Raw genomic sequence first — 17,411 nt, 5'->3', positions numbered from 1 at the left:
AGAGCACAGACTAAGATATTAGATGTCACCATGAGAATCAAAGGGTACAATATGTCTACTAAAGGACAGGTGTCATTAAGGCATAGTCAGGTTCAATCTGACCCATCACCTGTTTTGCTAATGCTGGTGAACTAAAATTAGTTTTTAATTTTTTAAGTGATTAAAAACTATCAAAAGATTTGTAACATGTGAAAAATACACAACATTCCAATTTCAAGGTCTATAAACAAACTGCTATTGGAGCATAGCCATGCACATTCATTTACATGTTGCCATTGAATGCTTTTGCACTACAACAGCAGAGCTGAACTGTCGTATGAAGACCCTATGGCCAGCCTGGGACACGTAGGGTCCTCTCTTTCTGTTAGAGGAGCACCAAACGATGTCAACAGTGAATTGTTAGACTAGAACTATTACTATGTCTGGCGTCTAAGGTGGGAATATTCAGTGACTATTCCTTTTTATAATATAACTGTAGCTGTACCAAGGTAACAAAGGAGCTGAGTAATAAAGAATTGGGGAATAAGGTGAATTTGAGGAAGGTGTTATAAAATGGAATAATTATCAGAGCTTTTCAAACCAGGAAATGCTATTAGATGCCCCAACCCACTTTTTTTAAAAAAGCAATATTTATTGTCCTTTTTTCTGATTATAAAAGCAATACATGATTATAATTTGGAAAATACAAAAATGTATACAGAATATAAATTGGTTATATTCTCAGTAATAGAGGTAATGTTTAAACATTTTTGTTTTACAAAATTGGGATGTTACCTGTACAAAATGGTTATATATCTTTCTAATGTAACATTTCCCCAACATCTTCGTATTCTCTGAGAACATTCTGCTCAATGGCTAATGTATTCCATTGTTTGGAGATGCCATAGTTTTCATTTAATTACTGTCCTCATTACATTATGCTATTGTCAAGGTTTTATTATTTGTAAGTACCAAACTTGCAGAAAATCTGTTTTTTCTTACTGTGAAAAATTCTCGTAATAGCTTTTCTCTAAGTTGTGTTACTTTCAAGGAAATTAGAAGATTAGAGATGAGAATTATATTGGCGCTCTCTCTCTCTCTCTCTCTCTCTCTCTCTCTCTGTGTGTCTCTGTTTTCCAGATTTTCAAACTACACTAGTTTTGGGAACTTCTACTTATGATTTGCATCATTAAGTGACTTCTAATCAACCATGCTTGTTTATTTTTCTAGTTACTCCATTCTTAAAGCCATACCATTACAATCAGGAAAATGATGTTTTGCCATTTTAAATTCCCCTTTCCCTTAGAAAAAAAGGCAATAATCTTATCAAAAATATTTTATTTACAAAGAAATCAATTATACTATACATCCTATACTGGAAATACATTGAATAATTGCTAAAATAAATACAGGCAATTAATTCAATCTTTTATAAGAATGAGAGAATTTGACACTTGAATGTTATCAAAGCTTAACTTAGAACATAAATAGTCACAAAGGAAAACTCAAGTTTTTATCCCATTTATCGGCAGGGTGTGTCAGTTTCCTATGGGCCCTCCAATCTGTGAGTCTGATTGCAGAATGTAATGTACCACTTTGTACTCCAAAGGCAGAATGTGAAGCTTTTTCTTAGCCAGGGTGGATGGAACATAGATGTGAAGGAAGCGGAAAAGCAGGACACTTCCCCACACAGCTGCTGCCTCACTATACTTTCTATACAACTGTTCATGTGTTCATTCGGTTGTCTTTTTGACACAGGTCTACACAGCACCAGCTACAAGGCCAGATGGGTCTGTCAAAAGTCAATCTAGATAGTCAAAGCCCTGGAGTAGCTAAAATAGCTGGCTTAGAGTACCTGCTTCAAGTTTTTATATGCCAAATCTTGACATGTTTATTAAACCTTGATATCATTTCTACTATGTAAACATATTTATGGAGGCCAAGAATGGGAGAGGTGTGGCAAGCATCTGTATAATTCAGGAACATTGCATTCTAGAAAGTTTGAATTTGTCAATTTTGAGTTATATGATTTATATTGATTGTAATTTATCTAATCATCTCTATAAACCTCATACTACTATGTAAGCTACAAAAAAAAAAAAAAAAAAAAACCGGAATCTGGAGAATTCAGGCACAGAACAAAATGAACTGCATTGTATTTGCCAGAATTACACAAGATGATTTTTTTCCACTTTCCACTTTACTTAGCCTGGGAAAACAGTGCCAGAATCTTCAAAGATGAATTTATCTGTGATGCTCATGTTTTGTCCAGTGCTGGATGCCTAGGGTTTTCTTACCAGGGTTAGCATTCCTTTTTTTAATTTTATGAAAAAAAATTGCACTTTTCTACCCCTTTGGCCTTGATTTTCAATGACTTTCTTGACAGGCATATGGGCCTTTTCTAAAAGAAATGGGAAAAAAGTGAAAATATTGAAAGTTGAAATGCTTTTTCACAGAAATAATCTATTCAATTTTAAAAGGTCGAGAGAGAGAGCAACATTTTATTCTTTCTATCATGAACAACATCAGTCAACCAAGCTTCACATTTTGGGTAGGTTTCTTTAAGTAGGAATTTTTTTCAGAACCTATTTTATTTTTTTAAAAAAGGGAAGAACAGGTGTATTTTGGCAGAGAAGTAAAATATAAAATATGCAAAATCTGTTTTAAAAATTGGCATACAAAATTTTAAAACACAGTACAATTATATAAAAATACAGCACAGCCAACGGTCTTTAAAATTTCCTTTGGCATTTCATTTGGTAGAGTTAAACAGAAAATCCTTTCTAAAAAAAAAAAAATTAGCTATCAACACAGTCCATAAGTTAGGTTGTATACGTTGAACGAACTTTTCCTTGAGTTTCCGAAATCCTTTTCTTCCATGATAACCCACATAAAGCATGACTAGTGAGGTATATAGGGCAAAACACTGTTAGGCGGATGTACAGTAAGGAAAAAGTGCATAAACAAAGAATTCTTCCCATTTTCATAGAAATAACAGGTTAAATCTGAGTTTCTTCTTGTTGATGTATCATTTTACTTTGGCAGAATCAAAATAAACCCATAGAAATGTCTTTGTTCAAGTCCCAGCAGCACTGATATGTCTCCTTTGGTGGCCTGTGATGCCACAACATTGTACAGTCCCTAGAGGAACTAAGGTTTTGTGTGTGTCTGCATGTGTGACTGCAATCGTCCAACAACGTAAGATCATACATCAAGCACCATGTCATACTGTTGTCCCTTCTTCCGCCTGCCACATTTGTTGATGAGAACCATATACAGCGTCAAGAGCATGACCCAATAGCATGCATAGAGCAATGTTCCGACGATCAGCACTGTCTGTTTGGATTCTGAAAATGGCTTTTTAGATTCCTTGTAAATGGTGAAAATCACACCTCCCAGGAGGATTGTAAACCAAACCGACACAGGAATGAGTCCTATGAAATTAACTACAATGGTTTTCCTTCCAGATGTGCCCCACCCAGCTTTGTTGATTGTGGCAATTGCAAACATCTTGGCTGGAAGTAAACTTGACATATATAACACCGAGTAGAGGGACATAAAGACCATAACGATATTCCCTCTTAGGCAGCTGGCAAAAGATGATTTTATGAGACCTACTAACTGCACAGTCAACAGGAAGAGGAGGATGTTCCAAATCTTACCCCTGTAGAAGAGTTGAATGACGGTGGCAATGAGAAAGAAAGGGAAGAATCCAGTGATAACGGCTTCGTAGGTCATCCACAAATGGTGTTTATGAAACCACATTGCATTGTACAGCCACTCTCGGAAGTAGGACTTGCTCCAACGAGTCTGCTGGTTTAACCATCTGAGATATTCTATAGGGGTCTCTGTGAGGCACTTGGAGCGAGCTGTGTATTTTGTTGCATAGCCCAGACTGAGCACCCGGTTTGTGAGATGCCGATCATCGCCAAAACTACACTGGCTGCCCATAAATTCCTGATTGTACCAGTCTTCCACAAATTCATGCAGCAAAGAGTTTCTGTACATTCCCAGAGGTCCACTAATACACTGGACACACCCAAAATAAGACTGGCAGGCCCTTTCTATGTTAAACGCCATCCAGTATCTCACACTGCTGAGGAAGGAGATCCAGGAGTCATATTTGTTTAAAATCTGTGAGGAGGAAGAGATGCATAAATAAAAGGTAAGCCTTAGCTGAAAATGCCAACAGAGTTTACACCACCCTGAGGCTACTGTTTAGAGTGAGGCTTGTTAATATCTCCCTTTTTTGCTTCCTTCCTCTTTTTGACAGGATATTTCGTTTTCACGGATTCTATATAACTGGATCCATTAAATAAGTTGAGTGCCTTTGTTTTAATTCTTTGATTAAAATTCCTTTTCTACTTCATCACTCCCTGTACTCTTTCTACTTTGTCTTTGTTTTAATTCTTGTTGTGTTATAATACTGACTTTTTTTGCAGACCCTTTACTTCTCAGTCCCTACATTCTTCTTGCAGACATCCTTCTCAACCATTTGAGGTTTGAAGGTTTTGTAGTATTTTTCTCTCATCTTCTGGCTAATTGACAACTCATCCTGCTAAAAGTGACCCATGACAAGGGGCCTCCCTGGTGGCACAGGGGGTTAAGTCTCAGCACTATGAAGCTATCCTCAGCCACTGCAGCATGAGTTCAATCTCCAGCCAGCCAGGGAGCTACCCACATGGCATAGGAGGCCTCTCCTGTCTCGCCCGCTATTCCCCTCAGCAGTGTATTTCAGTCAGTCTGCCTGTTCTGCTCCCTACTCTGTCTCTGGTGAATCTTCTCACCTCTGGCCTGTATCCCAGCTCTTGTATGCATAAATAAATAAATCTTAAAAAAAAGTGACCCATGCCAAAAAGTGAAGCCATACACACCTGGACATCTCCCCCGACACCTCCAACCATGGGGTCTTCTTCTAAAACTTTTACCATCTCCACAGATGAGGCAGGATCAAGCATGGTATCAGAATCACAAACCTGCAAAGAAAGTAGAAAATGAGTTAAAGAAAATTGAGAACTATGTATGTACTCCATACAGTCTAATAGGGCATATGCATTTTAACTTCAGCCTTATTATCACAAGGCTTTCAATAAGCAAATATCATAGGGATTACAGAGCTTGTTATATCATGGCCAATACAAAGAGCTTGTTTTTCAGCAAACTCAATATTTTCCTTGATAATATTACTGGAGAGAAGAGCTGACGTGCATTGACGAGGTGCTAGGTTATGTCCTGGAGGGTAGTTAGCCTGTCCTGGTTTTCCATGTATGTTTCCGATTAATGCTAATAATGTTCCAAGCGGCGGGGTGGGGGTGGGGGTGGGTGGTGGGTGGAGGCAGAAGAGGCAGGATTAGGGTCAAAATAAGGGGGGGGTGCGATTGTATGGGGAATATAACCAAAATGAAAATGCATACATTGTGCAAAAATGAAAAATGATATAAGAATTATATAAAATAAAATATTTAAAAAAATAATAAATAATGTTCCAGGCAACATCCTAGTTTCCCAGGAACCCAGGATCTAACTTTGGTCACCCTGGCTTTTTTTTCCTCCGGTTGCCTTGAAGAAGACTTTTAGGAAACCTGTTCCTCTGGTCTGAATGATGACAATTCTATGATAGTATTGAGATGCAGGCAGTTTAAGAGTAATTTTCCCCATTTTAATATGACATATAAAACACAAGAAAGCAAGTTCCCTGTGGCAGGTTGTATAATTCTGAAGAAAGATGTCCATATGACTTTAGAGGATTAAGTATTGCTCTGCCTTCATGGCTATAAAAGCAGTGGTAGATTATCTTATGCCATTCTAGAAATGCTATTATTCTTAAACACTCTTTAATGTGTAAAATAAAAAAAGCAATTCAGAAATCAGAACAACTACTACTTTAAGAAATTAATTGGGCTTAGTCTATACCTGTGAACCCAACATGTATTTCTCTTGGATGCCTGAGGGACAGAATCATAAATATAAATAGCACATTCATTTCCAGTCTGATTTCTGAACCAATTGGAAAATGAAACAGGAGAATAAGGCAGATGAGACACCAAAATTTCACTTCCTATCCTCATAAACTGTTGTGGGAAATAAAGGTATATCTATGGAATAGTGGGCTTCATAATTATGTTCCCCAGTAGTACACAGTGAGTTCCAATCAGCCTCCTCCAACAAATACAGTGCAAAGCCCTTTGACAAGATGGTCTCACTCAGAGCAGGAATTTAGAAAATCTAAATAAGAGACCAGGAAAAAGACTAATCAATACAAAGTAATAATCAAAATCAACAAGCAACTATAAACCAGAGACACACTGGGGAAGGGTGGGGAGAGGAAGAACTAGAGTCAAAATAAGGGGGGGGGGTGCAATTGTATGGGGAATATAACCAAAATGAAAATGCATACATTGTGCAAGGATGAAAAATGATGTAAGAATTATATAAAATAAAATATTAAAAAAAAAGGAAGATAAGACAAGTCCCAGCTCTTTGCTAGAAGTACACTCCTGAAAGAATAGGGGAAGAGGAGCCAGACTACCCACTTCTTCCTCCTTCCTTCCTCACCAATCCAATTTAGTCACTTTTCTCGAGACAGCTGGGAAAGGCTCTAGCTTTGTCAAAGGTGGCTTCGACCTGGCCACCTTCCACAGGGGCACAAGAAACCAACAGTGAGAAAAGTGCTGCCACCTCTGTCTCCCCAATTAATTAACACTAATAAATTAATGCTAACACATTAATGCTAATAAAACCTGGTATTCTTTTCTAGAGAATGCAGCAAGGTTGTAGCAGATATAAGTTGACCAGAGTTGACATGGGATGAATTAAGTTTCACCACCCACCCAAAAATATGGCATGATTGGCAGATACTGGGGTGTTATATGCAACTCTCTTTATTTTGCCAATAATTCTGGTTCACCGCTCTTACTCAAGATTTGACCGATTTGTTTCTATCAGAAGTAATTATCGTAACAGTTCTCCAAACTACTTTATAACTATAAAAACAGAATAGATTTTATATTGCAGTTTTGAATGAAAACAAAAGCAGAAACTAAGAAAGCAATGTGTAGATGCATAAACCTTCAGAGTTGAAGGGGAATTTAGATAAACGTAGTATGAGCCTGTCATGTAATTAGCTAAGGAATCCTAACATTAAAAAAAAAGGTACTGGGCCTCCTCGATGGCTCAGCGGTTGAGTGCTGGGTTGCGAAGCTGCTCACAGCCTCTGCAGCGCCGGTTCAATCCCCGGTTGCTGGGCGAGGGTCCAATCCCCGGTTGCTGGGGGGCGCAGACCTCTCCTGCCGCCCGCTGCTCCCCTCAGCAGTGTACTTCCTCAGTGTGTCTGCTCTGCTCTCCGCTCTGACTCTGGTGAATTCTTTCGCCCTCCCGCGCTTCTGACTGTACCCAGTGCTTGTATAAATAAATAAATAAATCTTAAAAAAAAAAAAAAAACAAAGCTATAATCCAAAAAAAAGTATCAATTCTATGGGGACTAGCTGAGAGGAAAAAGCAAACATTGTACAAAAATGAATAATGATGTAAAATATATAATAAACAGTATATTTTAAAAAAGTTATCTATTATAATTCTACAAATAGCTTATTATCTATTTGGGAAAGATTATATATTCATGAAGAATGCTAGCAATTTAAAAGAATTTAAGGGCATTAGGGGAACTTACAGCTTGATGAGTCCATAAGGCATGTATTAAAATATGTGAATTTTGGATTTAACTAACTATAGTAATTTGAGGGTTACCTTTTGAATTATTTTTTTATTTTATTTTGCTTATTTAGAAACCTCCATTTTCTAAAAAAAAAAGCTATTTATTTACTTTTTGGGGCAGTCTATTTTCATCCAATACAATCTCACTTATTTTAGTGGGAAAAAATTTAGGCAGAAAAGAGAAAATAGTTGTTCATTATACCAAATAGGATTTGACTAATGTCTGTGCTGTACCCCAGACTCCCCAGCCTCAGAAGCCAGAAAATACTCGTCACAGCATGAACTACATCATCTTTCAAACCCATGCTGCTTCCTTCCACCATCCCACTCAACCTCAACCACAGGGCCCCTGCACAATCCTGGCATGGGGCAGAGTGGGGTGAGGCAGAGGGAACAGCCCCAAACCTGCCCTGGCCCCCATGGGAGGGACACAGGTGGACTGCAGCCTGGCCAGCGTGTTCAGTTCGGTCATTGTGGTCTGCCCCAAGCCAGCGCAAGGGCCAGTAACACAGCTGCTACCTAGAATCATACAAGGCTTCCCAGTCAAATCTCCTTTTTTTATTGGGGAATTGGTATTTATTATCAAAGTCAGATTTGATGTCAACAAGATGCCACAAAAAAAAAAAAAAAAAAAACCTGCACACATCACAACCTCAAAGCAAACAGTCAAATGGAACCCCAGCCATTTAAAAAGTCATGCAAATTACCCCAAAAGCCAACTGAAGTCTGTAAACATCTTTATACATCCAGTCAACAAATAAAATGGGTAACAAGAGAAAATACCAATTCAGAGATCTGGTACCAATGGTTTTTTTTTAAAAAAAGATTTATTTATTTATGCATACAAGATATGGGGTACTGGTACTAATGTTTTAAGAAAGGCAATTGCTTTGCCATTTCTGTAGATTTAAACAGTTACCTCTGGCCCAGGCAAAACTTACAGTAAAGTAAGTATAGCCATATCGGAAATTATTGAAAAATATTGAACTCCAAGAAAAAAAAGAGAAAAGACTCCTCCAAAAGCAATGTTTTGGGTCTCCCAACCCTTGTCTGCCAGAGTTTATGTCTCACAGAAGGCAGGGCCCTTGGACAGAGGGTAAAGAAGGTTGAAGAAGTTCAACCACCTTTAGAATGTAGCCTCTTCAGAGTTTATGACCACAGCCACCTCTAATGACTCAACAAGGAGAAGGTAAAACCAGGAAGCTAAAATAAGAATAAAAACAACAGGAAGGGGGTGATCCAGAATCCATGTTCAAATAACTCCGTCAGCTTGTGAGCATAAGCAGGCCAGGGAAGCTGCCCCTTTGAAATGACTAAATTTGAACCAAACTTCTGAGGTTGTGCATATTTAAATTGGTCTCTGCCCCTCCCAGTTCCAGCAGTCTTGTGCCAGAAGTTCTCTGAGAGAGCTTGTTCGCCTGGTGAGTTTAACTGTGTCAGAAGGGGAAAGTGCTCAGAAGCCTCCTGGTAGGGGTTTGTTATAGTGGGAATAAGAAGCTTTAAAGGAATTGAAATTCCGGAAGTTGTCTGGTGATAGAATGCCAACCAGGAAGGCCCGCAGGACAGTCTGTGAAAGCATGTGTATTTGGGAGTTAATAGAATTATTATTCCTTAGAATGTAAAGACTGTAAATTACCCCTTCTTTAAAATTGACATAATAGCAACAGGATTTTTAGGTGACTTTTCATCCATTAAGAACAAGTACATCTAGGGCCTCCCTGGTGGAGCAGCGGTTGAGTGCTGGGTTTTGAAGCTGCCCACAGCCTCAATCCCCCTACTGCTGGCAAGGGTCCCATATGGCACGCAGACCTATCCTGCTGCCCGCTGCTCCCCTCAGCAGTGTACTTCGGTCCTTCTGCCTGTTCTGCTCCCCGCTCTGGCTCTGGTGGATTCTCTCACCCTCCGGCACTTCTGACTGTACCCAGTGCTTGTATAAACAAACAAACAAATCTTTAAAAAAAAAAAAAAAAGAACAAGTACATCTAGGGGCCTCCATGGTGGCCCAAGGGGTTAATCATTAGCACTATGAAGCCATCCACAGCCACTGTAGCACAAGTTCAATCCCTGGCCAGGGAGCTACCCACACGGCACAGCAGACCTCTCATCTCACCTGCTGCTCCCCTCAGCAGTGTATTTCAGTAGATCTGCCTGTTCTGTTCCCCACTCTGTCTCTGGTGAATCCTCTCACTCCCACCCCCCCATACCTCTGTCCTACATCCCAGTTCTTGTATGCATAAATAAATCAATCTTTATTTTAAAAAAAAGATCAAGTACATCTATACTGGCTATTTAGTCAGCTCTGGGTTAGAATTTGCAGGGCACATATGCCAGTTCACACAGAGCTTAACCTCAGCTGGAGAAAAAAACTACAGGGCATGATTTGTACACAGGAAACAATTAGGGAACAAATCCAAATGTCTTTTTGGCCACACAGAAGGTACCACTGTGATTTGTTTAAACTACATGACCACTAGATTCAATTGCTCACTAGGAGACATGGAAATAATGAAAGTCACCAACTTTCAATTACAATGAATGGAAATGGAGAGAAAAGGGCCTGATTGGGAGGAATCAGCAACCTCAGCCTTAACCACAGAATCAACTAGAATGTCTATGACTGTAACTCTTCTCCTTTCACCGTCCAGTCAAGAGTTACTGACCTCCCGCTTTCCTTCCTGTCAAACAGGGAGGCTGGCAACGACTGTGCAGTGGGCAAGCCCTGCCTGCCACCTGATTTGTCTTGGTGTGCTAAAGGTGATTTTAATGTTTTTTAATAGTTGAAGAAATAAAAAAAAAAAAAGAAAAGATTTTGTGTCACATGGAAATGATCGGAAATTCAAAGTTCAGTGTCCAAAAATCCTGCAGTGCTCATTCACTTTCCCATTACCTATGGCTGCTTTCACACTGACACAGCAAAACTGAACAGACAAAATCAGAGGCCATATGGCCCACAAATCCTAATGGTTATTCCCTGCCAACCCTTTTAAATGAGCAGTTTGGTAATTTTGCCAAATGGATCTAAATTAATTGGTTGTAAGGGAGAGGGGTCTCTTTCATTAAATTAAAAGAAAAAGTTGTGATTGAATATATTTTAAACCCCAATTTTAATTCTAGAAAGTTTTTAAAGGTTACCTCCATGTCTGTGTGTTATAAATAAGTTGCTGTGTAAAAAGTATAAAATTTTATAAACTAGATTTTTTTTCTTTAGTTATGATTTGCCTATTTTACGAACGAGTACTCTCAGAATCAAGCCTCAATTACATAATGAATCCTCTATCTTCTGTGACCTTGAAGAAGTCACTTATAATCATCACCATACAGATGGAGGATTAGAGTAGAAAATCTGGGAAGGAGGCATCACAAAACCAGAAACTGGTGTCTCAAGACCAGAAACTAGAGGAGGGTGGGTAAAGATGATTAACATCAGCATAGAAATAACTATAGAGATGAAAACTGCATATGGAGCGTGTAGCCACTACAAAAACCTGCTATAGAAAAAACACTCATAAGCATGAACCAGAGATGGGGAAATGTAAATTGAGGGTCATTATAGAAAATAACTGGCCCTTTCAAATCTACCTGGTCACACTTTAGAAGTAATTAATCTGGGCCTCCCTGGTGGTTCAGGGTGTTAAGGCATTGCATTATGACGCAATCCACAGCCTCTGCAGCGCAAGTTCGATCCCCATCCGGCCAGGGAGAAACCCACATGGCGAGGCAGGCCTCTCCTGTCTCACCCACTGCTCCCCTCAGCAGTGTATTTCAGTCAGTCTGCCTGTTCTGTTCCCCACTCTGTCTCTGGTGGATCCTCTCACCCCCCGCATCTCTGGCCTGTACCCCAGCTCTTGTATGCATAAATAAATCTTTTTGAAAAAAAAAAGAAGGGCCTTCCCGGTGGCACAGTGGTTGAGCGCTGGGTTGCGAAGCTGCCCGTAGCCTCTGCAGCACCAGTTCGATTCCCGGCTGCTTCCCGGCCACTGGAGGAGGGTCCCACATGGTGCGCAGACCTCTCCTGCCGCCCGCTGCTCCCTTCAGCAGTGTACTTTGGTCCTTCTACCTGCTCTGCTCCCCGCTCTGGCTCTGGTGGATTCTCTCACCCTCCCGCGCTTCTGACTGTATCCAGTGCTCATATAAATAAATAAATAAATCTTTAAAAAATAAATTAAAAAATAAAAAAAGAAGTAATTAATCTAATAGTTAACAATTCCACAAAGAAATGAACCCCCTCCCCACGGAAAGATTATATTACAACAAACCTGCCTCTTTAGATATAACTAAGTCTCTGCCTCTTTGGGAGCTCTGGTGAAACTTTTCTCAAGGTAACCCAAGGACCCTGTTCTCTGAACCCAACACCATGGCAAGATATTACATATGAAAGCACTTCGTGGTACATAGAGCTACAACGAACCAGATGCCATTAAGATAAGGTGATAATTTTTAAATTCTATACTCCATAAGCAAACCCATACCTAAATGATCATGACAATTACTACTACAAATAGGTTGGCTCGGGGTGAGGGTCACTAAAAGGAATCCAGGAATTGAGTAAATATTGAGATGCCTGATCTCAACAAATTCAAATATGTCTAAAGTGACCAAGGAGAACATAACAGTGGTGACAACCATAGTGAGGGGAGGTTCCAGGTTCCCTGCCCCACCCAAGGGTGGAGCTGAGAGTAAGAAGAAGCTGGAAAAGACTGGGGAAAGGACTTGGAAGGAAGGAAAGGCAGGAAAGAAGAGGACTGGGAGAAGACTTGGAGGAGGCAGGTGGGACAGAAACATGTGAAAAAGCAGCTGTGTTTGCTTCTTAGTCTCGGACTTGCACCCCCTGTCACAAGGGACATGGAAGGAGACACTTGAAACAGATGTGGATGAGAGCCCGGGTGGGGAGGCTGACGATAACAACCTTTATCTTGACTTGCATTTTGATTTTGCTGTTTTGCTTACAGACTTGCCTGGCATATTTTGTCCCTTTTCTAGGGCCCCCACCAGAAGGTGTGTTAGATTCGTGGCAGGATTTTGGGCCTTAATGGCCCTGTTTGGCTACCCATGAGGGGATGGATAATACTCGGTGTTTAATTGTAAACTATTTTAACTATATTCTTTCTCCTCTTGTCTCTCTATTACACACTAATTGTTTCAAAGTTCTTTTCCATTAAGCAACTTATGTACTTGTATGTCATCTCTATGTGGCAGATGGCAGAACCCTTTTAGAGCAGGAAGACTTGGGGGTCCTGAGTGCCCCTCATTCTGTCTGCTGATACTATGGTCCTTATAGGCTGCTAAAGGCCTAGTATATAAACTGTTTGACTACAAGTTTAGTTCAGCTCATCTCACTGATTTTCATCTGCCTCACAACATTTAAATTAAAATGTCCTTTAGGAATTTTACTACACATTCTACCAAAAGCCGTTCAAATTCTAAGATCCAAATCTAAAGTGCCAAGTCTCCATTTTTCACTTTTCTTAAAGGTGTTTCCTTCCAGACTGACTTCAAAGGGCACTGAGAGCTACACAGCAAGAGGAAATCGTAATTACTCTGGTTGCCTTTGATGAAGAAACAGGTTAAAATAAATCAAGACTTTTTCTGTTGCTACTGCCTTCACCCTTTTCCTGTTTCTGAGACGCAACCCTTTCTTAACCTTGACCCTTCATCTTAACCTTGACCCAATGAGACTATTTGTTGCTCCAGTGTGTGCAATTTACTATTGGTCATGCCTCTGCTACCAAGCTTCCTGGCTACAACTTAGTCATGAAGTAAATGTGAAGGTCTCCCTCACTCTGCCCTCCCCTGGGGTCTTACTCCAGTGTAAAGGGAGAAATGATATTAAAAAATCTTCACATTAGTTATTTACTATCAAACACAGATGGCCTGGCTCTTTGAACTCCTAATAGCACAAGACTGGAATAAACACTCCAAGGAAATGAAACTCTAAGCATTCTTGCATAAGCAGTTCTGTCTCCCAACTCACCATTTACCAGTTATATAAACTTGGATCTTCTTGCCTCAAGCAGTTCTGGCTCCCAACTCAACATTTACCAGTTGTATAAACTTGGATCCCCCTTCTTGACCTTTGGATCCTAACCTTACCTTCCTAAGCATTCATCCCCAAGGTGAAAAATATGGACAATCATGTCTACCTTACAAGTTGGTTTTAATGCTGATTAAGTAGTGTATGTAAAGCACTTAATGATGGTTAGTTCATAGTAAAAAGTCAGTAACTGGAAGTCATATCTACTAAGAAAGATGAATTAAAACCAGAGGTAAAAACCCAGGACACTAATCCAATGCGTAGGGCCCTCATCACTGCTGTAAATAAGTACTGTTTCACTCAGTTGGCGCACAGGAAAACCAATACCTAACCTGGCACTTCTTTCCTACTCTTCTAAAAAAGGAATTCAGAAGACGCACGTCTTTGTTAATAGGATGAATTAATTACCCACATTGTAATAAAATAATTTTTGCCTTTGGTCAATACAGAATCTTTTCGAAACATTAAGGAGTCATTTACTTATTCTCCTTTCTTTTGCAGAAACACATAAACATGAGTGAAGTAGTAGAAGGGTGACAAGCCAGCTGGAAAGTGGGAAACCAAATGTTGTCACCTCTAAGAGGTTAGTCACGAAACACCCTTATTCCAAATGGTTGGAATGACCATTTCTAAGAAATGTAATGTAATCAGGAAATCCCATATGGTGCCTCTTAACTCAGGGTTTATATTCAAGAAAACAATATTAAGGAAAAAGGCAGATTAAAAAATGAAAGTAAGAAACATGATAGTAACTGATAAATCAAAAGAAAGTTCTGATACCCTCCCCACACACATACTCTTTCCGGAGGCAAAATTTTGGCTCCACTCTTGCCACCTAGATATGTTGGTGTAAATAAATTTAAAAATCAGAGAAATTAAAATGATACTGAGTTAGGGTCTTGATCTTGGAGAGATCTCAGAAATCATTTATTCATTGAGGTTTGGAATGACATTGAAATAAAAAATGCAGTTGAGTCTAGCATTCGGATTTCCTTGGATTTTCTTTTAAGTTGATGCTTTAAAATAAAGGACATAAAGAAACACAGAACGTTCTCAACACTGACACTTATTTCAGTTGTTTAGGTTTCCTATACAGAACAGGAATCAACCAAATGGCACAGAAGTGATTCTCACTAGTCATGGTAGTTAAGTCCTACAAAAGTTTCTGTGAACACTGAATGGGCGAGTCCCACAAAACTGCTCCTAGCAGATATACAGGTGCAAGTTTCTCTTAGCTTCTGGTTAGAACATTTTAAAATACCGATCATAAACTACATAAACTTTTGTTTACTAAATATTACAGTTGACTGGTTAACATTGAATTGATGTCCAGCAGCACTCTAACTCATGCTTGAAGGAAGCCCATCTAACAAATATATTTTCTCCATAAGGCAATCACAGCTTTCTTCTTAGAAATGCTAGACAGCATTTCCACACTACACTTGGGGGGTCATTTGAAAAAGCTATACCACCAACAAAAAACACAAAAGCAAAAGCTGTGAAACTAAGTAGACTATGTTACTTGTTTTTTTTAACATAAACATAAATTTATTTTTATAACATAAATTTATATAACATTTATGTACTATAAGCCATGAAAACAACAAGACTTTCAGTGTTTAATCACCTGGGAAAAATAAATCTGTGTACATGGACTTTATGACCTTTTGGGAGATAGTATTAGGCTCTGTGGGTGTGGGCACTAACTTTTTGCATAAAGCATTCACAACTGAAAGAGACACACTTTGACATTTTTTCAAATTGGCCAAGCTTGAATTTACTGTGAAGAATCATTTCAAATTAACTGAAAAAAAAAATATTTTGAGTTACTTTTTTAGAGAATAGAAGTTGAAACAAAGCAAAACTTAATCTTGTTCCAACTCTTGGAAAACATACAGGAAAGTTGATTCAAATTTCTTGCCAGGCTATACATGTCTGCAACTGATCACCAAAGCACCGTGGGACTGCAAAATACTTGTGGGAAATACTTTCAGTTGAGTAGAGTAATTTACAAGTATAGAATCTACCAATAATGAGGGTCAACTATACTATTTTGAGTGATTCTTTTCCCTACATAAAGATCTTGCATACCTTAGATGCTACCACATTAAATGAAATATAAAATTGCCTCCTACCATCTTTCCTTTTAGGAATTGTATATACTTTTCTACCTGGGAATGTATTTTCTACCTGGGAAACCCTTTACATAGACCAGTAACCACTGACATTATAATACCCATGTTTGGTAAAAATATAATGAATGAACGATGTAATCTAGTTATTGATGAATATTTAAATCTACTGATACAGTTAAGAACAGATGCAAAAAGTAAATATAAAATAATCTCAAAATCGTTTTTAAAATTAGGGAAAAATAGAACTGTGTGTGCTGGAAAGTATTACATTTGTCAATCATGTATTTGCTGAAAATAATTTTAATTTTGCTCATAGTGCTGCTTTTCTATATTTTTAAGTACATTGTCATAAACGTTCATTGTTCTAGTAACTGAAGAAAAGACTATAAATGCTACTTAAAGAAGACTTTTGCCCTACCGGAAGTCCTATCCAGACAGGTGAAAATCTGTACTTCTTTGGGAGGAAAAATGGTTCTCCAGAAAATACTTCAAAATTAAGAAAACCTTTCTTATTCTCTTTTATTTCTTCTTCACTCACTTTGCTATTTTTATTCTGTTTTTCTATCTTCTTGCTATCTTTGAAAGCAGTCTCTACATTTCTACCACATGGCTTTTCCCTAGATAAAGCTCCCTTCCATGTTTCAAATCTGTCGTCACTATTTGAATAGCTGTAAGGCTGAGACAGTAGTTGTCAGAGAAGATCAGAGATAAAAACTGAGAGAGAGAGAGAGAGGGAAAAAAGCCCTCTTCTGGAAGAGACCAAAGGAAGTCATCCAGAGAGTGGAGGAATATAGGTAGAAAGGTTAACCTTAAGATAGGAAGTAAGGCTGGGTGCCCTTGCAACTGTATGCAGGAGAGTGTAAAGAACTTGACAGGACTCAGAACCAATACTTTGATTTTCTCTTTCGCAGGAGGCAAGGTCATCTGGTAGTAGTTAAACTGGGAGGGGTTTGGGTAGAGCCGTGGGAGATTGGTGAAGGTATGAAATAAGAGGTCATGAGAACAATAAGTAAAACATCTACTCAAGAGCAAGTGTAAAGTGTGCCGACCAGTGCCGAGGACCAGCTGCCGCTGGAAAGGAATCATTTTGGCTACCTTTCTGCACAGTTAAACCATGTTCTTCAGCCAGGTTAGCAAGCATACGAACAGATGGTCAATTTCTTCACTCCAGCCCTCCTTCTTTGTTGTCAGCATCAAAACTTTGCTTCCTTCCTCCTCTAAACAACCTACACTGGTTCAATCACAGGTAATGCGTAGTAGCCAAAATCTACCCTCTTTCTCTTTGTCTTTCTGTGACTTTTGCTTTGCACCTCTCTGTCCTGAAGTCAATCAGAATGGGAGAAAAATTTTCCATTTTCAGAGGGAATGGAGAGCTGAATATTGGGGGATTTAATGAGGGATGGCAGGATGAAATTAACAGGTTTTATAATACTCAATTGTCTCTTTTTACCCTTGTTTGAGTGTTTTGAAGGGGCTGGGTGTCCAGAGAGATGCAGGGTCAGCTAACATCAGATATTCTTAAACTGGAGTAGGCTGCTAGCAGGAAACCTACT

The 17,411-nt window shown here is 39.0% G+C and overlaps 1 protein-coding gene across 1 annotated transcript in view; it reads right to left on the bottom strand.

Moving 5' to 3' along the window:
* Positions 1–644: 644 nt before the first annotated feature.
* HAS2 (hyaluronan synthase 2) overlaps positions 645–17,411 on the bottom strand; it is a 32,889-nt gene continuing 16,122 nt past the window's right edge. Inside the window, exons 3-4 of the mRNA XM_037502176.2 lie at positions 4,854–4,955; positions 645–4,113 (exon numbers count right to left, since the gene is read on the bottom strand). Coding sequence (XP_037358073.1) covers positions 3,184–4,113; positions 4,854–4,955 — 1,032 coding nt within the window. The 3' untranslated portion in view covers positions 645–3,183. The remainder of the gene's footprint in view (positions 4,114–4,853; positions 4,956–17,411) is intronic.

Source organism: Talpa occidentalis, unplaced genomic scaffold, assembly GCF_014898055.3.
Source record: "Talpa occidentalis isolate TD23 unplaced genomic scaffold, MPIMG_talOcc4v2.1, whole genome shotgun sequence".
Taxonomy (NCBI): Eukaryota; Metazoa; Chordata; class Mammalia; order Eulipotyphla; family Talpidae; genus Talpa; species Talpa occidentalis.
The sequence above is the reverse complement of the archived record's forward strand: the minus strand, read 5'-3'. Positions and strand labels throughout refer to the sequence as shown.